General features: G+C 39.6%; 1 protein-coding gene across 5 annotated transcripts in view; it reads right to left on the bottom strand.

Moving 5' to 3' along the window:
• The window catches only part of FCHO2 (FCH and mu domain containing endocytic adaptor 2), a 93,272-nt gene that overhangs the window by 4,321 nt on the left and 65,581 nt on the right, over window positions 1-23,370 (bottom strand). For 3 of the 5 annotated variants that reach the window (XM_042875188.1, XM_042875189.1, XM_042875192.1), the window contains 8 exons: window positions 22,037-22,540; window positions 19,726-19,829; window positions 18,280-18,409; window positions 13,652-13,763; window positions 12,874-13,029; window positions 10,629-10,761; window positions 7,659-7,858; window positions 1,578-1,642 (listed from right to left, as the gene is read on the bottom strand). In XM_042875188.1, coding sequence (XP_042731122.1) covers window positions 1,578-1,642; window positions 7,659-7,858; window positions 10,629-10,761; window positions 12,874-13,029; window positions 13,652-13,763; window positions 18,280-18,409; window positions 19,726-19,829; window positions 22,037-22,540 — 1,404 coding nt within the window. The remainder of the gene's footprint in view (window positions 1-1,577; window positions 1,643-7,658; window positions 7,859-10,628; window positions 10,762-12,873; window positions 13,030-13,651; window positions 13,764-18,279; window positions 18,410-19,725; window positions 19,830-22,036; window positions 22,541-23,370) is intronic. The other 2 variants (XM_042875190.1, XM_042875191.1) reach the window with 1 other exon arrangement.

Raw genomic sequence — 23,370 nt, 5'->3', positions numbered from 1 at the left:
CCAAGTGTTTTCTTGTTCTTGCACTATCTAGTGGGGATAAAATGAGATTTAAATAATAATGGAATAGTAAAAGTCCAGAATTTTTACTTCTTTAAAATAACTTGCTATTCCTAGTCAGTAGGAACTGCTAATTGATGAGGAAAGTTAGTGACTAAAAAGTTACTGGGTTAAAAACAGGGATTAATGAATGAAATTGTTTTACGCAATGACTTGTTCCTGATAAATTTGCCTTAAAGTCCACTTCATTTCTTCAATGATGTATCATAGTTTGGGTAACTGGTATTTCAAAGTTGGCTTTGTGTTTTATACGTCTGCAATTCACAGCTCACATAATGTGTTGGACTGTAAAAAATACACATTTTACCACCATATACACAGAACAAAGTGTACTTCAAGCCATTTGTCCTAATAGTAACAGTCCTTCTGTAACTTCTCATGGCATTATATTCTCACTGGGTTGTGAGTACAAAGTATTTACGCTCAAGAAAAAGATGTCAGTAAGAGAAGATAAAGTCACAGAACCAGTCAGATATGTTCACATCTACTGAAGTTGTGATCTGAGTCAATGCTGCTCTGCAGGTGTGGAGTAGTTCTTCATCTGGCTGCATTCATGTTTTAGCATGACTTCGTTCTTTTAAAAGATTAACAATTAGGTAACAAATTAAGTAAAAAAAAATTAGGTAAAAAAAAAAAGATTAACAATAAGGTAACAAAAATGAAAAACGAGAAGGCTATCCCTGCATAATCAAAGCAGATTGAAGACAGGAAGCAAACAACTGTGAGGTCATTGAATGATTGAAGTACACTGTATGACAGCAACAACCTCTGGCAGATCAAATTCCCTCAAATTTTGTTTGAATGACCACTACAAATCTGCAGTCTTTGCAGCAACAGAAAACGTCTTCCCTTCCCAGGCTTCCCTTTTGTCCCTGCTTTTCTAATTTGGAAAAACATCATACCTACAAAGGTTCTAAGGACTGTGATATCAACTGGCCTTCAGGGAAAGGCAGCTGGACAGAAGATATCTACTGATTCCTTACAAAGCAATGTTATATAAGTTACTGCTCTGAGCATGTAGCATAGGTTTTTTGTTGTTATTTATTTGTTTTTGGAGCCATTTTCCAAAACAAATGCTGGTCAAGAACAATCTGTAGCTGAGCCTGTCTTAGAACAGCATTTTCATTCCAGTTCTTCCGCTTTTTCCACTTCATTTCAATTGTCAGTGTGTGAAAAAAAGAACAGAACAATTTATTAAATATTTAACATATTTTTTCTTTGAAAGACTGTTCATTTTCAAATAGCATTGATGCAGTAATTTCCTATTTCAGTTTGAAATCTATTTTAGAGCTAACAACTTCCCAGGGTTTCACCAATTTTCCTTTTATAATTAACTATTTATATTTTAGCATCTCACTTTTAACAGAATCTTTCAGGAGGAACTTCACTGAGAAGTTGAACTGGTCAACAGGATGCAAGATGAGATAAAGTGTATACATGCATGAGGGTGCAGAAGCTAAAATGATTACATTTTTACTGTTACCATTTTTCTGTAGAACAAAAAAAAAAGTTCAACTTGCCTCCATTCTCAGATTTCTCTGAAATGCTAGATAGTTTCCAGTAAGCTTTCATCTGGTCTGAATTCCTGTGAGAGAAAGGTTGGTTTGTTACAAGCATCAATTTTCAGAATCTTACTTCCCTAACTTTACCCAGGTACTTTACAAGGCCATGCACACATAACCTACATTTCTAAATGAAAGTTTATAAAAATACTGATCATTTCAACACGGGTTTGCAGAGAGCTGTGCAAAGCAAACGTGCACTGCACCTGAGCTTGCAGCTGAGCTCAGACGTACACGCCACCTTTTTATACAATCTCTAGTGTACTCTGTACAGGAATGGCTCCACCTGACAACTCCAAAGCCTGCGTGGTCTCAAAGAGCAGGGACAGGCCAAACACACCGGAAGAAGTTTGAAAGCTGAATCTTTATGCTTGATGGCAATGGTACAAGTGGGAACAATGTCGATTGTTTTCACCTATGCGAGACTCTGGGCTGTACGAATGGGAACATTTTCATTCTAATAAAACAATAGCTGGCATACGTGACACATACTTTACACTTATGACACAGTTTAACTTCTGACTCTGTAGAGGGGGAAAAAAGAAAAAGGTACCAAGCACTGGAGTTTCCAAACTAGACATCTGATCTCTTTGAACACTTTGCATCATTTCATCAATGGAAAGCCAACAACTTAAAGTTGTAAGTGGCATGAATTGCTGAGAGGTTTGAAATTGTCTTTGGCATTGGTACAGCACGAGAGAAATGCTCATGCAAGCAGAACAGATGATAGCAGTCACATGCTGGAGGCAGAATTATAAAACATTTATTCTTAAAAAACCCCAAAAGCTCATCACCCAACCCTCGAGGACAAAGATGCAGGATGACACAAACAATACACAGCTGTTTGCGATATGACTAGTTATTTTTTTGTCAACTTGTAAAGCTCAAAATTCTAGCCTTGGGTTGTTCCCTTGGTGAGAGGCAAAATAGCCTGGCTTGAGTCCCTTATTGTGATGAATCTTCTCTGAAACTGTCACTAAGTGTTTAACCTTCCTAGATAGCACCAGGAGTTCTGGGAGGCTATTCTGGGAGGCTGAAGCAGTCGACCCCACGCCTCAAGACTGCCTCCATCTGGAAGGAAAGAAGAGTGGTTGTCGTAGGCGACTCCCTTTTGACTGGGATGGAGGGCCTGATATGTCAGCCTGACCCCACCTGTGGGGAATTGTGCTGCCTCCCTAGGGCACAGGTCAGGGACATCTCTAGAAAGCTTCCTGGGCTTATTCGCCCATCTGATTACTATCCCTTACTGGTAGTTCAGTCGGCAGTGATGCTGCCGCTGAGGGAAGCCTGAGGGCTATCAAAAATGACTTCAAGGGACTGGGAGGGTACTTGATGGAGTGGGCATGCAGATGGTTTTCTTTTCTATCCCTTCAGTGGTGGGGAAGGACACTGAGAGGATCAAAAAAACCCTCCTCATCGATAAATGGCTCAGAGGTTGGTGCAAACACAAGAATTTTGGTTTTTTTGACCATGGGGCAATTTACTCGGCACCTGGCATGATGGCTGCAGATGGAGCTCACCTGTCTGCAAGGGGTAAAAGGATCCCAGCCCAGGAACTGGCGGGACTCATTGAAAGGTATTTAAACTGGGTAAGAAGGGGGAAGGGGACAAAATGAGGGCCACTGGGGTTGAGCAGGTAGTTTGAGGCTCAAAACAGAGCTTGATGGGTGATGAGGGTGGAGTTCAAAGGGATGGAGAATGGCAGGGGGATGCTGCTTCCCTAAAGTGTCTGTACACTAATGCATGCAGTATGGGAAATAAACAGGAAGAGTTGGAGATCTGTGTGCGGTCACATGGCTATGATCTCATTGCGATCACAGAGACGTGGTGGGACAGCTCGCATGACTGGAATGTTGTCATGGAGGGCTATGTGCTTTTTAGGAAGATCTGCTGGCAAGGCAGGGTGGTGGAGTTGCACTTTATGTGAGAGAGCAGCTAAAATGTATTGAACTCCACCTGGGGGAGAGTGGTGTAGCAGTGGAGAGCTTGTGGATGAGAATCAAGGAGCAGGCTGGTATGGGTGACACTGTTGTGGGAGTGCTACAGGCCCCCTGATCAGGAGGAGGAGGTTGATGAGGCCTTTCACAAGCAACTGGAAGCAGCGTCACGATCCCAGGCGCTGGTGCTTATGGGGGACTTCAATTATCCAGATATTTGCTGGATGAGCAACATGGCCAGGGGCGCGTGGTCCAGACGATTCCTGCAATGTGTTGAAGACAACTTCCTGATGCAGGTGGAGAAGGAACCGATGAGGAGAGGGGTACTGCTGAACCTTATTCTCACTAATAAGGAAGGGCTTGTCAAGGAAGTAAACGTTGGGGGCAGCTTGGGTTGTAGTGACCACAAGATGGTGGAGTTCAAGATCTTGAGTGGAAGAAGCAAAGCAAAAAGTAGGATTGCTATCCTGGACTTCAGGAGAGCCAAATTTGATCTCTTCCGGGACCTACTTGGAGCTACCCTGTGGGCTTGGGTGTTAGAAGATAAGGGGGCCTGTGAGAGCTGTTCAGCATTTAAACAGCTCTTCTTCCAAGCTCAGGATCAGTGCATCCCTGTGAGCAAGAAATCAGGAAAGGGTGACAGGAGACCTGTGTGGATGAATAAGGAGCTCGTGCACAAACTCAAAGGAAAGAAGGCCCATGAAATGTAGAAGAAGAGTCTGACCACTTGGGAAGAATACAGAAATGTCAGGGCCTGCAGGGATGTGACAAGGAAGGCTAAAGCCCGCCTGGAACTGAATCTGGCAAAGGTGAAAAAGGATAATAAAAAAAGGTTTTTTAAGTATGTTAACAGTAAAAGGAAGACTAGAGAGAATGCTGCTCCCCTACTAAGTGAGGGAGGTGTTCTGGTAACAGGGAATACTGAGAAGGCAGAGATACTGAATGCCTTCTTTGCTTCTGTCCTCAGTGAAAAAGCTCTCCCTCAGGAATCCCGAACCCTGGAGGTTAGTGAGAAGGTCTGGGGAATGGAAGACTTCCCTTTAGTCAGGGAAGAGGCAATCCATAAGCGCCTAGGCAACATCAATGTTCACAAATCCATGGGACCTGATGGATGCATGCATGGGTGCTGAGGGAACTGGCAGAGGTGATTGCTGAACCGCTGTCATCTTTGAGAGGTCTTGGAGAATGGGGGAGATGCCTGAAGACTGGAGGATAGCTAATGTCACTCCGGTCTTCAAAAAGGGCAAGAAGGAAGATCCAGGTAATTACAGGCCAGTCAGCCTCACCTCTGTCCCTGGAAAGGTGATGGAACAGCTTGTGCTGGATGTCATCTCCAGACAACTGGAAGAAAAGGAGGTTATCAGGAGTAGTCAGCATGGGTTCACCAGGGGGAGGTCATGCTTGACCAACCTGGTAGCCTTCTATGATGTTGTCTCTGGCTGGGTGGATAGGGGGAGAGCAGTGAATGTAGTCTACCTTGATTTCAGCAAGGCTTTTGATACTGTCTCCCACGACATCCTTATAACAAAGCTGAAGAAGTGTGGGATAGATGAGTGGACAGTGAGGTGGGTTGAGAACTGGCTGACTGGCAGAGCACAGAGGGTTGTTGTTGGTGGTGCAGAGTCTGGCTGGAGGCCTGTAACCAGCGGTGTTCCTCAGGGGTCAGTGCTGGGTATGGACTTGTTCAACATCCTCATCAATGACCCTGATGAGGGGATAGTGCAGCGAGACCTGGACAGGCTGGAGAGCTGGGCAGTAAGAAACCAGATGAGGTTCAACAAAAGCAAGTGTAGAGTCTTGCATCTAGGGAGCAATAATTGCATGCACCAATACAGGTGGGGGATGACCTGCTGGAGAGGAGCTCTGCAGGGAGGGACCTGGGTGTCCTGGTGGACGACAGGTTGGCCATGAGCCAGCAGTGTGCCCTTGTGGCCAAAAAGGCCAATGATATTCTGGGGTGTATTAAAAAGAGCGTGGCCAGCAGGTCGAGAGAGGTGATCCTCTCCTCTACTCTGCCCTGGTAAGACCTCATCTGGAGTACTGCGTCCAGTTCTGGGCTCCCCAGTACAAAAAAGACAGGGATCTCTTGGAAAGAGTCCAGTGGAGGGCCACAAAGATGATGAAGGGCCTGGAGCATCTCTCCTATGAAGAAAGGCTAAGGAACTGAGTCAGTTGAGCCTTGAGAAAAGAAGACTGAGAGGGGACCTGATCCAGGTCTATAAGTATCTGAGGTGTGGGGGGCAGAATGGCGAGGCCGGACTCTTTTCAGTGGTGAGTGGAGACAGGACAAGGGGAAACGGCTGGAAACTGCAGCATAGGAAGTTCTGCACAAATGTGCACAAGAACTTCTTTACAGTGAGGTGACGGAGCACTGGAACAGGCTGCCCAGGGAGGTGGTGGAGTCTCCTTCTCTGGAGATGTTCAAGACCTGCCTGGACGCCTACCTGTGCTACCTGGTGTAGGGAACCTGCTTTGGCAGGGGGTTGGACTCGATGATCTCTGGAGGTCCCTTCCAACCCCTACAATTCTGTGATTCTGTGACTCCTGCTTTGACTGAGGTTTCACAACTGATGGGTTTGTGGAAGAAGGTTGGACGAGGGGAGGGAAAACAAGCTTCACCAGAAGTACTGGTCGTGTTTTGCACATGCACTGAATCTGCTGCAGTAGAATAAGGTTAAGGTGTTCTGGTTAAGAGTTTCACTCTCTCAAAATACAGTAACAACTATCAATTTTGACACATTTTTTTCCTACTTACAATGATACTGTGTTACAACTTTCTCCAAGTCACACAGCTAAGAGGACTGCCTCCAGAAACATCAAAACCTATCTAATGAACGGTTTATTCTTCCTCTGAACCTTAATTTATAAGAAGATCTTACTCCCTTCAGCTTGGTATACTTCTCTCTCTTAACCTCCATGTCCTCCTCAGTTAATAAGACCCTCTTGTCACTTGGGAAATAAATTGTCCTGGAGTTAAATTACAAAGGGCAAGTATACACAAGTTGCCAAGCTACAGGTGCAGTGCTTGAATTCTGCTTGCTTTTCAATCCATGGAGGTACTTCTCTGCCCCCTGCCATTACCTTCTGCTTGTTTGCACAAATTTATACAAATCTACTGTTTATGCCTCACTTTCAAGTGCAGCTGCAAATGGCCTGCGAGCTTAGAAGGTGGTGGCAGGTAATAATTAGGATGATGCTGTATGTTGCATGAATGTTATATGTTACAGAATCACACTGCAGAACCACTGACAGGTCATCTTTGCAAGGAAGCAGCAATGGCTCAAGCTAAGCTCCTGGTGTCCAGGAACCCAACATGCTGCTTTTCCTGCCTTGAGTGGCCTCCTAGGGATGAGGTCTAAGTCATTGCTGGTTCCCACAGATACTTTGGGAGAGGTACATGAAATGGGCAAATAGTATCTATGTATCTAATAAGAGATGGGGAACAGGGCTGATGAGAATGTATAAACCTGTATGTTAGATGTAATGATTATCGGAGGATACAAATATAATAAAGTATGTGGAACCCACATAAATGTTACAGACTGAGGGATAGAAGTGGTGGGTCTGGCTGGCACGGAGTTCACTTTCCCCACAGCAGCCCATACAGTTCTATGTTCCACATCTGTAGCTACAATAGCACTGATATCACACCAGAGTTTCGTCTATATCTGAGCACATATACAATAAACCATATGATCTAGTGGGTGGCAGCCCTACCCACTGCATTGCAACTAGATGATCATTAAGGTTCCTTTCAACCCAAGCCCTTCTATGATTCCATGACGATAATTTTTTTTTTTACCACTATGAGATTTTGGTTTCAAATCACATTACTTAAATAACTGTCCTGTTTGTTGGAGCAAAAGAAAGTAAACATTGGAAATTTCACAAAGGCAGGAATGGCTGCTTATAGTCTCATCTCAGTTTATATGAATTGGTTGCATGTGGTCTGTTTTGGACCAGAAAACATCCTGTGCATTTTCTTTGCAAAAAAGAAAAAACACAAACAGCCATTTCCTTCAATGAAATTTTTTTCAGCTATAAAACTAATGAATACACTGAAAAGAATATGAAATAACACAAAGAAAAGTATAAACATTACCATTTTGCAGGTGGAAGTGATTGCATGTTGGTTACTCCTCCATCTACCGGTACCACAACCTGTACATTAGACAGCATGCTGGGCACATTCATAGACTCTGGATTGTATTTATAATCCACTCTCACATCAGTAGTGTTAGCATTACATTTCCAGTAAGTTGCAAGATTCAAGGGAGTGGACTGGATGCCATTTGAAGATACCTTTAAAAAAATAAACCATTGAAAGCAGCTTAATTAAAGTCTCTCCCTTTCTGGGTAGAATTATGGAATGATTGTAATAGCTATAAATTCTGACAAAAGATCAAAAGAACAACTCACATCTGAGCCTTTAATCTCAGAATTCTGAAGACTGTCATAGCTGACAGTAATTCCCATTCTTCTAAATTTAAACTAAACTATTTTAAAAAACGAGTTAAACTCCTTCTGACCCATGAGACTTCTTCCTGCTTTGGCTTTCTTGGATCAAAATAGTTTTGTTTTAGTCTTGTACTCTACTTCACACAAGAAAGCTGCCTGTACCAAAATGAATTAATCCTTAGCAGTTATGTGGCATATCATTTCAGATGTCTCAGCAGCAAGCAGCAAAGGACACGTCATTGGACATATTGCCAGAACAGTTCTTACGTATTAAAAACATTATGTTGCTGGTGCAGGAGAGTTGGCAGCTGCTGCTTTTCAGCTCATGTTGCTGCCCTGCTACACACCCCTATTATCATCCTAATCTACTTGAGGAACTTTCCATTTCCCATTTTGTTTTGTTGGCACCTCAGGACTTGTTCCATCCACCATGGCTTTTTTATGCCTGTGTCTCATTTTACCCTAATGGTAAAGACCTTATGTAACTTTCCTTTTCCCACAGAGCTCATTTCTGTAATCCAAAGAAAAAATTATTTTCCTCCAACATTCCAAATCTTTGGATTTAGCATATTTTTTATAAATTCAGTCTGGCAGAATAATGGGAAGATATAGAAAGCTACAGTAGTATTAATAGCTGCACTGAATTATTTATTTATTTTTAGAACGTAAAGGCAGTTGGCTCAGAAATCCAATCATCTCAATGCAGGGGAAGGAAATCCTTGTTTTCTCTTTTAGATGAACGCACTGTTCCTTAATTTTTATGAAGATTTTTTGCTGACAGGCAGAACGTCTTCCCACAGAGTCACACTGTGGCTGAGGTTGGAAGGGACCTCTGGATATCACCTGGTTCAATCTCTCTGTCTCAAACAGGGCATCCTAGAGCCAGTAGTCCATGCCTAGACAGCTTTGAAGTATGTCAGGAAGGAAGTTTCCACAAACTCTCCAGGCAATCTGTGACACTGCTTGGTCATCCTTGCAGTAATAAATATGGTCAGGCAAAACTTCTCACTGGTACTTATTCAGTATCCCAGCCTTTTCCCTGTCCTGTCTCTGGGCACGAAAATTTTTACTGTCCTCAAGCACAGCTGAAGAGAGTCTGGCTCTGGTCAACTTGTGCCCTTCCTTCAGATACTTACAGACATTGGTAAGATTGCCCCTGAGGCTCCTCTTCCCCAGGTTCAACAGTCCCAGCTCTCTCAGCCTCTCCTCACAGGAAAGGTGCTTCAAACCCTTTCCTTTTCATAATCTGTGTGACCCTCTGCTGGACTCTTAAATGTCTGCAAGTCTCTCTCATACCAAGGAGTACAGGACTGGATTCCAGCTATAGTCGTATCAGTGCTGAGCAGAATGGAGGGTTCACTTCACTCAGCCTATTGGTAATGCTCCTCCTAACGCAGCCCTGGATACCACTGGCCTTCTTTTCCACAGGGATACAGCGCCAGCACTCCTGTTCAATACAGTGTCCACTGGGATTACCAGGTCTTTTCTGACAAGCTGCTTTCCAGCTGGCTGTTCCTCCTCAGATGCAGGGTTTTGCACTTCTTTCTGTTGAAGTTAATGATGCTCCTGGCAGCCCTTTTCTTCAAATTAAGTCTCTCTGAACGGCAGCATGATCACTTAGCATATCAGCCACTTCTCCCAGTTTTGTGTCATATGTAAACTTGCTGATGGTGAACTCCTCTCCACCATACAAATCCTTAATGAAGATCCGGATGCTTTCCTGTGCAACCTACTGTGGCCTGCTTTAGCAAAGGGTTGGACTAGATGATCTCCAGAGGTCCCGTCCAACTGCTTCAATACTGTGAACCAGGGCATGATCCACTACTGACCACTGAGGTACACCACTACTCACAGGCCTCCAGCTAGAATTTGCACTACAGATCAACTCCTTCCGTGCACAGCTATTCAGCCATTTAATCTACCTCACTGTTTGCTTACCCAGCTGATAATTCCACTGCTCCCCCGTGATGATCTTATGGAAGACAGTGTCACAAACCTTACTGAAGTCTAGGCGGACAACATCCACTTCTCTCTCCTCATCTACTAAGCCAGCTGTTTCATCACAGAAAGTTATCAAGTTAGTCTGATAACTACTCCTGATCTCTCTGGCCTTTATGTGCTTCAAAGTGGTTTTCAGGATAAGCTGTTTCATTTTATCGTGAGGAGAGGGAACATCATATAATCTTATGTATTACATCTGATCAATGACAGCATCCCAAAACTATGCAATTACAAAAGCACACACAACTGAATTACAAACTCAAACAAAAACCTGTAGATGCATAAATTCAAGGAAAACTTGGCTTTGCTAACAAACACCTAAAAGTAGCACTATTCAGCATCTTCATACTTGAACTGTACAGGAGTTTGAACAAGATGAAACAGGTCATAAATGCATGGGAATGACATAAGGCATAACAGGAACATACTCAGCTAGAGTAAGGCCTATGCATTGGAGACACTGATGTATTCAGAACTGATCTAGATGACAATTGCAGGATGCAGGATGACAGTTCATCTGCATGCTATCAGGCAAAGAACAGTTCTCATTTCTGAACACATATGGAATCAGACAGCATTTCTTACAAAATTCCAAAAGGAAAAAAATGTTTACCTGATACTTTAAAACATCCACATTATAATAGGATGCAGATGGGTTCTGCTCTGATAATTTCTTGAGGTAGAGAGTTATAGCTTGCATGTTCATCCAAAAATCCCTCGTAGTGGAGTCACTTTGCGACTGATCACTACAAAGAAAAAGAAAGGTAGGAATCAGCACTGAAAGCTATTACTTCTAAAAATGTCTAAAACTTAAAAATAGATCTTTCATTCACTGTTTAACGCAACTGTTTGTTCTAATGCTTTATATCACATAGTTGTGCTTTTCTTAATATTAAGGGAAATTAACTGCTTTTCTTGTCTGGTTAAAATTCTCCTTCCAGTCATGGAGCAATGAGTTTTCTCCACTGATGACTGACAGCACAAGGTGCAGAGAGGTTCAGATTCAGACAGGTTCAGATTTTATGTTTATTAAAATCCACTCTCAATATTATCTGGTGCTGTGAGAATGTGCATGATGAGGTCATGTAAAAGGGGTCTTCCAGAAGAATTATTATCTAATCTGGAATAAGACCTAGAAAATGTAATTCATTTTGGATACAACATCACTAAGACTTGTGCTGTATGTGTTACCATATTTTCATACATGTAGAAAATGTAAGCTCCATAAATTTTTTACTTCGAAAACAGTCCCCAAATTGTTATAAACTATTGTCTTTCAGGTCTTTCAGGTACTTACTGTTAAATTCAATGTAAGTAGTCTTTTTATTTATTGTTATTTTTTTTTTCCCAGTACCTTTGCACATCAAGAATAACTTGAGCACTGGTTGCAGCAGGTGTATTTTGAAAAGATAACAATGAAGATTCTATTCAATTCAGAAACAAAATTCAAATCATATATCAATTAAAAGGCTGCGCTGGATATTGGTGGATATAGTGAGAAACTGCCGTCACTGCTAAGGAGATCAGCCGAATGCACATGCAGACTGAAGCTGACAATGAACACTTGGAACACAGAGAATATAATGGCTTGATACTGGGACAGTGTCTTACACACCACTAGCCTCTTTGATTTGCTTTGATTTTGGCTCTCAGTACAGTATTGTGATTCCTGCTACTTCAATCTTTACTAAAATATAGATCAACACTTGCTTATCCCTACAGGGACCTTAGATGACGTTAGGTGCAATCCAAAACAACTTCTGGTGTTTCCGCTCACTCCCATATCTCTCATATATCTCATATCACTCTCATAAAAATCTGCCATTTTTATAAATACTGAGCAAATGATAGCCTAAGAGGATATGATGAAAACTCGTATTGCTCCACATGGCTTAAACTTCCTAAGAGTCCTTTACATGCATTATTTCTAATCAGAAGTGAAGTGCTACAGCACACAGATAAAATACTAGACATTTTCCTATTATTTTCAAAATATACTTTTTCAGTACAATTCACTCTGTATGCTGAAATGTAACTGTGAGTGATCAAAATGAAATTAAATACAAAAGAAGTGATGCATACAGCTTAATTCTTTCAGCTATTTCAGTAATGTAAAAAAATGTACTACCAATAAATGTTTAACTGCTTTTCAATAATTTCTCTACTCAGTGAAACAGAAACTGCTCAGCTGTAAGAAATCCCTGCTAAATAAATACAGTTTTTACAATTGCCCTGAATTTTGGAAAAGAAATCACAATGCTACGATTTCAACAATTATTCTGCTCATTCAGGAGCATATTTTTCTTAAGAACTCTACAAAGCACATTGCTGTACACTTGAAATACATAAGTATGTAATTATTTTGGTCTACTGTAAAAATGATACAGCTTAAGAAATAAACTTGTAACTGACAACTGAGATTAGGCATAGCTCCGACTATTTAACTACTGTTTCATCACCCAAAGACATTGTTGTCACTGTATACAGAAATCCATATATCCTAGTTTGACATTTTTTCTTCATATCTGTAATTAGTTCATGTAGTTTGACTAGAAAAAAAGCTTTTTTAAAAATTGTTTATGAAATCACTTCATCTATAAAACGTGTAAAAACACAGCTACATTTGCAAACTATTTTTTATGGTTCCTGTTATACCCAGTGTAAGTTTCAGGATCAGTGAATTATTGAGAATTCTAGTGGTGGCCGCAGAGAAAAAATTAGGTAAACAAGATTAATTAGTGAGATTGAATCAAGTATAAACAAATGAACAAGACTGTAGAGAACTCTGACACGTATACAACAATTTGCATTTTAGAAATCATGTAATTTACTACTGTATAAAAAAAATAATACAAAACCTGTATACAAGTTGTGCATTTGGAAGAATCTGCTCTAGTTTGCTTGTGTTTTTTACCCTGAAGCAGAGCACAGCTGGAGATGGGTTGCTGGTGAAGACTTTAATAATCCCACTTGGGAATGATACTGTCATATCACCAGTGATCTTCACAATACATCTAGGAGAATAAAAACATTGTTTTTATTGCAACTCATTAACTTCCTAATTTTAACGCTGACTGTAAAGCAATCACTATACTTTTGCAATCTGATAAGCTGAATTCATAACAGAAAATCAATTTTAAATGAGGATAATGTGGCACTGTAATTATCACATGTGACAATGTTATTATCACTTTCAAATTGAAAATCAGGTGAAGTAAGTGAAAACAAAAGTACAGCTGCTTAAGCATACAGTAGTCTCCGGATATTTTTCAGGCTTTGAAAACATGGCACAGCTATGCTTAGGCAAGGCCTACGTAGCATAGAAAGGGATGTGACAGGGTGAATGAGGTGCTTTTACAGCTGCCCAAAATTACACACAAAAGTACACGACTGTGACAAAAACCCTTCTCATTTTCAGTATTCTCACTGAACACATTTTTGTAAAGCAGATATATATGAACTCCAAGCAAGACAATAGAGAGCAATGAGCCACTGCTGTTACTTACACTACGGGAAAAAGCCTGGTGAAACCCCTTACCAATGCATATATATTTTCCCCAATACATTATAAATACGAAACAGTGTGTTTTCTCATTGTAACTTATTACATTCAAAACAATTTACTATTTAACTAACTTTGTGGGATCTGCTCCTTTAAAGTAGGCGTTAACAGATTCAGTAAGGGCTACAGCGACAGGCAGGGTGTCCTGGTTTCCAAGGCTGACAGGGCTGGGACCACGTGAAACACCTAGAATACATACAGTGTATAGATTTAACTTGTAAAAGCTTAGCAATAGATTTCAGAACGGTTGACATCTGTCATTTTCACAAGACATTACTACCATCAAGATCACAGTAGAGCCTGAAGTAGTACTTGAACGCTATTAGGACAAAACATTGTACAGTACAATCACACCACCAAAACACTGCTTAGCAGCCTAAGAAAACAGGACTACTGGTATGACATATCGCCAATGGACAGACATACAGAAATATACATGAGACACAGAAAATGCTGCACTAAAATGGCTAAGAATGACACCAAAGTCAGCAGATCCAAAAGACATTAGACATTAGCTACAATACGTTAAAAAACAAAACCTACTGTATGCTTGCTGCATGGAAAAATGTATGATAAAGTGGTCAGGGAAATGCAAAGAATTCAGCTACAGTTTTTATGAACTTACATACAAACACATTAATATTACCCCATAGTAGCGAATTGTTGAATATCCTTTTAACTATTTCAGCCAACAAAGGTTAGAATTTCTGTGCAGAAATTACTGTAAAAATATTTTGCTAAGTTTTCTAACATGTATAGGAATATCTTGGAAATACCTGGACACACACAGCAGTTCACAAGAAAAGTAATTATCAGGCTTGTATCAGCCTTCATAGGTTCCTGTGCATACACAATAGAGTTAAAATGTAGAGCTACAAAAAACAACTCAGACCTCATGCTGAGGCTTTTTTAAAACTGTGCAACCGACAAAACTGATTGTCATGGGATTTTACTTTCTCCTGGTGTTTTCCATGTGGAGCCAGCTACTTAGTATAACCTGTAAAACTAGAAGTTTCATCTTTTTTACTAGCACAGCAGCATACCAGAGAGCATCTTAATCATTTTTCATATCACTGGACAGGTTTATATCACATAATGTATTTATCAAAAGGAAGATAAGGTTTTTTGCCATGTCATGAACAAAATGAGAAATTAACTTTGTATCATAAAGTAGAAACAAAATCCTGTGTAACATTGCCAATGGCATACTAAGCCTACAAACTCTACCTTAGCATCTGTGCCTTCTGAGCTCTTCCATAAACAGAAAGGAAGTCAGAACCTTGCTCCTCAAGGAAGGTCTATTATGAGATTGTGCATGTAAATTCAGAGATAAGTGAAAGAGCCAACAACTGGAAAGTGAAACAAATGGATAGGAAAAGATAGGAGAGTTGGTCTGATTTTGATACTTTCGTAACTTGCTCTCCATAAAGATTTGTTCCCTAAGGTATTCAAATGTTCAGAATACTTCCTAGCACTACGAAAAAGTGTTAGAGCAGCTTCAGGACTGCTTAGATGCAAAGCATTGCTCTGGCCACAAGTGTTCAAAACAAAAATTTCTTCAGTGAATGAATTAATATGATGCTGGCTCTTTTTTTTTTTTTTAATAATAATAATTTGAATGAACAGTAAGTAACTTTTACTGTTCTTTCAGAGCACACATGGGTGAAGTTTCCAGTGTTTACGTCTCTTCCTGAAATTTAGCAAAAAACACTCTGTGATTCTCAGTAGTCTTAGGAATCCAAAAGTGATGACTTCAAAAAAATTTTAACAACCAGATTCATTCTATTCAAGAAATTGTTTGATGAATCACTAAGCTCCAGAAGTATTCTCCATCCAAGCCAAAATATGCATTTGATGGAAAACAAACAATTGCAGTATATTATTTATTTGTTTATTAATTATCAGACTATTCACAGATTTATCCATTCTATATAAAACTTACAATAGCCTTGTAAATAAATATAAACCTTTATATTGATATTTGAAAATTATGTAATATGAATACTTAAATTATTTTTCTATCAGTAAAAGAAAAATATTCATTTATTGACAGAATAGGGACACTTGTTAGGAACATTAAGTTTATTTTTACATTTTGCTGTTAACACTAAAGCAAACGTATACATTTATGCATCTCTCTGAGATGTATCTGAATGACTACTTAATTGTGCAGCCCTTACTCTTCAAGATCACTTATTATTAATGATAATCTAAGCACTTTGCTAAAAACCAATAAACTGAAGGATATATACCTGGCTAACTGAACAACAGATATAATTGTTTTGTTGCCTTGCAGCTCAAAAAATACGTCTAAAAATCTAATGCAGCAATATCCTGCTTCAGTGCTTCAAGTTAGTTGCAACCTCTCAGAGGGATAGGATGCCACAAAATTGTGCCATCCTGGATTGCAGCTCAAGCATTTAGGAGTAGCTGAGGACTAGCTCAGCTTGTCTTGATGCCTTGCTATCTGCCTCAACCTGACCAACAATAACAGCCTCTCAGCTATGTTGACATGTAGTGGCACTGACATGGACAAGAAGGATGGCAAGCTGCAGAAAAAAAGACTGCATCACTGGTCACAGATAGGACAGTATTTCATCAAGTGGTTTCAGATCACCTTAGGCACAAAGAGTTGGATAATTTTAATACTGACTAAACTTTTTTTTATTTAGAAAAAAAAAAGTATACCCTAATTTATTTGTATCTTCATAGCTTTGTATTATATGAAAAAATATAAAAAAATTACCTGACTTATCTGAAGAGAATGAGGATTATCAGTTAAAACATATTCTATCTTGAATGAAAGTTGTAATGCAAAATTGAAGGCAAGAGACCAGGTTTTGACTTGTTTTGGAAGGATAGATAAAAGATCATAACATATTAAAGTAGTTATACCAAGTTTTGGTGATTTTGAATATATAAGCAGTTGAGCTTTCAAGCTACTTGCATCTGCCAGACACCAAAAATGGCTGGAGAAAATTTTTTTTGAAAGAAATGCAATTTTATTAGCTGCACTGTATTAGGATGATTAGTTAACATGTAAATCTGCATCTAATACAATACCTGGTGGTGTGTCACAAAGCTTTTCTATTGTAGGGAGTGTTCCAATCAAAAGATCATCCTCTATTATGTTTAAATGAAACGAAACATTGCAAGAAAACAAAATATTTCAAGCAAAAGTAGATGTTAATTCACATACATAAATTCTCTGCATATGAATATAATTCTGACACATAAAAGAAATATACCTACAAGTTCACATTGACCTCTGCATTATTCAGAATAGAGTATGGCAAACATTGGACTGTGCAAAAGCTGAAAGAATATAGACAGTAGTGTAGAGCATCCTCATGCCCCAACATCATTCAGCATTCTGCACCCACCTCTCTCCAGGACTATTTAATTCCAACACACTAAGAAAACAGAACTGAGCCCATTTATTTTTGCTAGACCAAGTCAATAACCATGCCAAATCCCTGTGGCAGCACACACTTCCTTACCATTTTCCTCATACACTCATGCATATGCAGAGAACTGGAGCTATTGAGGCTGCTGCCACGAGCTGCTAAGGCCTGAGGAAGCGAGTATGGATGGACTTTGACCACATCAGTTATAATGCCAATTAAAGCATAAAATATTTTATAAATAAAAAAAAACCTGATAAAATAACAGTTATCTTTCTGTGATGGTTCTCAGCATTTGGTAATTAGTAAACATTGAACTGTGCTGCTACCACAGCATCTGATGCTTACTAGCTTAGGTTTTGCAGAAGGAAAAAACTGTTGTACTTCCTCACAGGTGTAATACTCCCTAGGAAGCTGTGTGGATGCTCTCCAGAGATGCTGAGCCTGTCTGAGAAATCCTTGGTATCAGTAACATTCACAGATAACTACTGACTGAAGATCTGACTTGGGATTGAAGTGTAATACCATTCAGGAATGAAATATTACAATTTTGCTAAAGAAGCAAATTAAAATGTACTTAAAACAACAACAAAAAAAGCAAACAAAACACTTCTGAAATCTCCTTACTGTTTGTTATAACCAAATATAAAAACTCAAGGACTTTTCCCTACAAACATGAGAAAATCTTCTGAAATTTGTGACAATCTGTAAAGACGTATCTGCTTTTCATCTTCACTGTTTTTGGCTATTTTTCACATTTTTATCAACAAGCTCTGGTTAGGTAATATGCTTAAATAATTTGAAAAGATGCATGTTTTTGTGTTTTTTCTTGGAAACTACAATTATAACAATAAAAAGCAAATACAAAGAGCATATACATTCTGTTTTGAACATCCGTATTCATTCAAGTTTATAAGCATCCTTAAATATTTCTGCATTTAGAATGAATTTTGAACAAGTACACGATAACATGCTGTGCTTGGTGAACACATACACAGAAACACAAAACACAAAGTTATACAGCATTTCAGTTTTGAGAAATCTTTCAGTAAAGAACAAGTCAAAATCAGATCAGTGATCTACTCTATTCAAATGAACTGTTCTGATAGGACAGAACACTGTCCTGCCAATTACAGGTAGGTATTTCAAAGGATACTTGAGGTACCCAGACTAGACTTACACATGGAACGTCTAAATGCAAGGAATGGTTTTCATAAGAAGCAAAACCTAGTGGCAGAATTAGGCCACCACTAGCAAGTGAATATGGTAAATAAGTTAACATGGATAATGTAACTTACCAACTGTAGGTGTATTTGCTGCACTAAGGGAAGCAGAGGAGGATATTGAGGAGATGCTCTCTGCACGTGCCAAGGGAGCTGCAGGTGGTGGACTTGAATTAGAGGTCAGTGGAGGGCTGAATGGCCTAGGCTGAACAAAGATTACAAGAGTATCAACAGGCAGAAAGTCTGTTAATTTAAAAATTAATTTTACAAACATGAAAAGTACTGTAAATAGAAGAGATCTTCATTTCATTTCACAATAAATGTCTAAGTGTTTCTTAGATCTTTTACTGTGTTGTATATCCCACTTTCCAGCATAAGACAGAGAAGACAAATTTTCCCTGGAGACCATAGAATCATAGAATGATTTGGGTTGGAAGAGACCTTTAAGATCATCTAGTACCAGCACCCCTGCTATAGGCAGAGACACCTCTCTCTAGACCAGGTTGCTCAAAGCCCCATCCAGCCTGGCCTTGAATGCTTCCAGGGAGGGGACATCCACAGCCTCACTGGGCAACCTGTTCCAGTGTCTCACCACCCTCATAGTAAGAGTTCCTTCCTGATATCTAGACTAAATCTACCCTCTTCCAGTTTAAAGCCATTTCCCCTCATCCTGTCACTACATGCCCTCACAAAAAGGCTCTCCTCAATTTTTCTGTGGGCCCCCTTCAGTTACTGGAAGGCCACTATAAGGTCCCCCCCATAGCCTTTCCTTCTTTAAGCAGAAGAGTACCATCTCTCTCAGCCTGTCCCCACAGGCTTGCTAGGCCACGTAACATCTTGCTAATTCGAAACACAGGAAGGGAGAGGACCTTACCACAGTAAAATTTTTTTCAAGTAAGTCAAATGGGACCCAAAGAATCGTAATATTCATAGAAGAGATCAAGCATGGTTTGGTTTGATATGCTGCCTGAGTATGTGCATTCTTTGCCACATTCACAGTAGGTGAACTTGCACTGCAGGCAAGGAGCAAAGACGGCATCTCTCTATGTTGATGAGCAGCTGCTGCAATCCACTATCTCCTTTCACCAATCACCTCCACCAAGGGCAGAGTGAATCACAGCACGTCTACTTGTATCAAAGCATGACTGATAATGACCCACTTAGTACCACTAACTCCCCAAAGTTTAGGCGATATTCCTACATCAATGAAGCTTTGCTAATAATTTTGCTAGAATTTAGCATTGTGAATAACTTAATCCTCCTCCCCCCCCCCCGCTATCCATGCATTTTCAAACTATTTATTTATTCAACTAAGAACAATCCAAGATCAATTAAGAATTATTTTTGTTACAGTAACACACTTATTGCAAACAATGCCCATACCTATCTGGCAGTGGTGAAAATCTGAGTATGTGATTTCTTGAGCCCTGACTGGAAAATAACTCCATTGTAACAATACAAACAAGTGGTATATCTGAAATTTATTTGTAAACAAGAATTTTTTAAAAAATCAATACATACTATTTCATTAATTCCACTAAGTTTCCCTGTAGACAATTTTGTTCTTGAAGCAGGCCTTGGAGGGGGTACAATGGTGCCTACAGTAAGAGGAGTTGTGGGTCTTGCTGAAAGAAAGCAAACATAACAAAATCAAAATTAGAAATGTCACAGTGAACACAAATAGGTAGTCAGTCAAATAAAACCAAGTGAATAAAACCAAACTGAATGTTTCTATTAAAAGTTCCTGTTTTACAGTTCTATTTTGTAAGATTCACCACAAATCAAAAAGTATTTTAAAAAGAGCCACGAGACACTCTGAAAAGTGACTCTAAAAATGGCATCACGGTATTTCTCAATGCTCTCAAATGATTTTCTATCAACTAATCTCAGAGCTTTGTATGCAAAAGAAGGTTTTACCTGAGTTTATTTTTGTGCATATTCTATATAGAATATAGGACAATCTTTCATGTCTTACCATAATGAAAAATTCAGTGGAAATTCACATTTGGTCCTGGCTGATAATATAGCATAACAGTTAATATCAAATCACGCCTTCTGAAATTCCACTGATTTCAGTAAGTAAATGCCAGTTTAACACAAAAAACTCAGCAAATTATTCTGTTGACTGCAAGAACACAGTAGCTCCTTATTATCTCTTTTAGCCAACCTGTCAGATCTTAAAAGCAGTACAAAACACTGCTCCCATGTCCATCTAAATCTAGTAGACACAACCAACAGATGATGGCAGCAGTATAAAGATGCCACTTTTACACAGTCACTTTTCTGAAGAGAACTGTATTTGAAAATAAATGTTAAATGCCATCACTTCAAAATAGAAACCCAAATATATAGCTATAGTTGCTGCGTATCTTATAAGCTCCCTCAAAAAAAAGGCAAGGTGCTGTGTTTTGATTGGAGCTATCCCAGATGTGTACAGACTGGGAGAACTCCGTGAAAGCAGTCGTGCAGAGGACCTGGGGGTCCTGATGGACCAACAGCTAGGTATGAGCCAGCAGTGTGTGCTTGCAGCCTGGAACTCCAACAGTATCTGGGCTGCATCAGAAGAGGACTGGCCAGCAGAGAGAGGGAGATCACTGTTCCTCTCTGCACTGCCCTCATTAGGCCTCATCTGGAGTAGTGCATCTGATCCTGGGGCCCCCTGCACAAGAATGATGTGGAGCTGTTGGAAAGGTTCACCTCTTCTCTGAAGACAGACTAAGAGAGCTGGGCTTGTTCAGCCTGGAGAAAAGAAGGCTCTGGGGAGACCCCACTATGGCCTTCCAATACGTGAAATGAACTTTTTACATGGGTAGATCGCGGTAGGACAAAGGGAAAAGCGTTTAAAATGAAAGAGGGGAGATTTAGATTAGATGTCAGGGGACGTGTTTCACTGAGAAGGTGGTGAGGCACCGGCACGGACTGCTCAGAGAAGCTGTGGAGGAATTCGAGGACAGGCTGGATGGGGTCCTGAGCAGTCTGAGCTGGTGGGTAGCAAACACGTCTAAGGCAGAGGGTTGAAACTGGATGGTTTTTATGGTCTCTTTCCATCCAAACCATGCCATTATTCTGTGAAATTACCCTGGACAGTTCTTTTTTTTTGATTAAGTAAGGTAATATTAAGATTAATTTTATTAATGTTACGCAGTTTTTATTTTCTCAGGCATCCAACATAATTCTGCCCTCACTGAGGTAATGGAGTTCCATTGCTGACTTGGGAAGAAACGTGGCTAATACTGACTATAACCACCATATGCCCAGGCTACACAGTACATGTTAAACATCAGTAATCTGCTTCAGTATCACAGATATTCAGCAAACCATGCCCAATGCTTCTTGCTTTGCTCTTTCAGTATGTAGCATCATTCTAATATGATCCACTTTTTAAAATATTGGGTGTTAAAGAGAAACTGTTCTCAGTCAAATTTACTTAAACTTTATTTAATCTGATCTATAGAAAGCAGGTTCAGAATACATCTGTTTAAGAAAAGAACTGTTTATGCAAAATCAAGCATTTAATCTTTGAGACTTCATTGCTCTCTGACATTCCAGGAAAGTACATGTGTATTTCCAGAAAAGCTAAGCTGCGTATAGCTAAGAAAAAGCAGTGCCTTTATAGTTAAATAAATTGATTTTTCCTCTTACGTCAAGCTGAATATTTATTTCAGTGTCCTAAGTTTCAAAGAAATTGACACTAACAAGCAATTTAGTACATTCTAAGTTAAGAAGTTAATTTTAAGGTAAGCTAGAATAATGAAACAAAAAATCAGTCCAAAGCTTGCTTTTTGGAGTCAGTTATTAGCAAAGAGCAGTACACAATGCATGCTGGCCATACCCTTGTTTGAACGAACACAAGGAGACACTAAACTATAGTCCAGATGTGCTGAAGATGATGTGGAAGAAATTTCTGCAGCAGTGCCAGTTTCTTCAATGAATAATTGTTCATGGCATATAGTATTATTTGAAAGGTCACTCTGATCCTCAGAAGCACAGCAGTTGGAAGAATTCCCAAGCAAAGCAGAAGAGGCAAGGCAGGCATTTTCAGTTTTAAAATGTAATCTTTGTTGCTCCTTCTTGTCTGTGCTTGTTTCTCTACTTGTAAAAAGTTCATCAGCGAAGGAAATCCACTGACTCTGAGACCATGAAACAGAGGATAAAGTACTGATACTCCCTGATGGTACTTCTACACCAGATTTGCACAAAGTGCTAATTATGAAGTCTGGTGAGGATGGGCTTCCAGACCCAGAATCTGCCTGGAGTCCAAGCAAAGACCGAGATGTTCTACATCCAGGCAAGCTACTGGTAGATGAGGAATTCCTACTGTGCTCTCTTAGAGTAGCTGAAGGAAAAGGTAAGAATTGAAACAAGATGGAATACTGAAATGATAAAATATAAATCCAAACTTAAAAGGTGTATTCAATACCAATATCCTCTGCATTATTATTAGCCAGCATAAAAAATAATTGCTCTATTAGGCTAAAAATCACACCACTTACACACATAAGAAAAAAAAAAAAAAAAAACATTTATCACATTGGCTTTGTCCAAACTGTCAGACATGTCACTTTACATTCCTTACGCAAGCCAAGAAGTAATCTATGTTTTTTGTTTCCCCTTAAATCCTGAATTCTCGTGATTTTGTTAGTCTCTAACTTCTATATCATGTTAAATTTAACTTCCTCTTGTCCTTTTATTTTCCTTTTTGGTGTCCTAATCCATTTTTATTTCCTTTCAATAGATCTGTCCTTTCAACTTCTTTCAAAACAACTTACTCAAATCTACTCTTCTACTTTCCTTCCAAACATTTATGCTCTTACCCACATCTGTAGTGGAAAAGCCCAACATAAATAACTGTTCAGTGAATGAATGATGACAATAAAGTCATGAGATGCTACTTGCTTCTTATTTTTCTGATCCTATCAATCCCTTCTTTAGTAAGTCACAGAATGCATGAGGCACCATCCACCCCAATTTATTTTCTGTCATGCCAGAGTCTTCAACCTGCCAGAAAATGAGTTTTCCACAAGTTTTCCCTGCATTTGGCTGTTGCCTGTTGGAGTAGATGACAACAGAAGCTGCAAATGCAGTTAGTCAACTCTTTAATGTTTTGCATATTGGCAAAGCTAAGAGCAACAGCAGAGTGGCACAAAGAATTAAAGAGAGCAATAA

Source organism: Lagopus leucura, unplaced genomic scaffold (genome assembly GCF_019238085.1).
Source record: "Lagopus leucura isolate 7727_CA_CO unplaced genomic scaffold, USGS_WTPT01 Super-Scaffold_100014, whole genome shotgun sequence".
Classification (NCBI taxonomy): Eukaryota; Metazoa; Chordata; class Aves; order Galliformes; family Phasianidae; genus Lagopus; species Lagopus leucura.
This window is presented reverse-complemented; position numbering and strand designations above follow the sequence as displayed.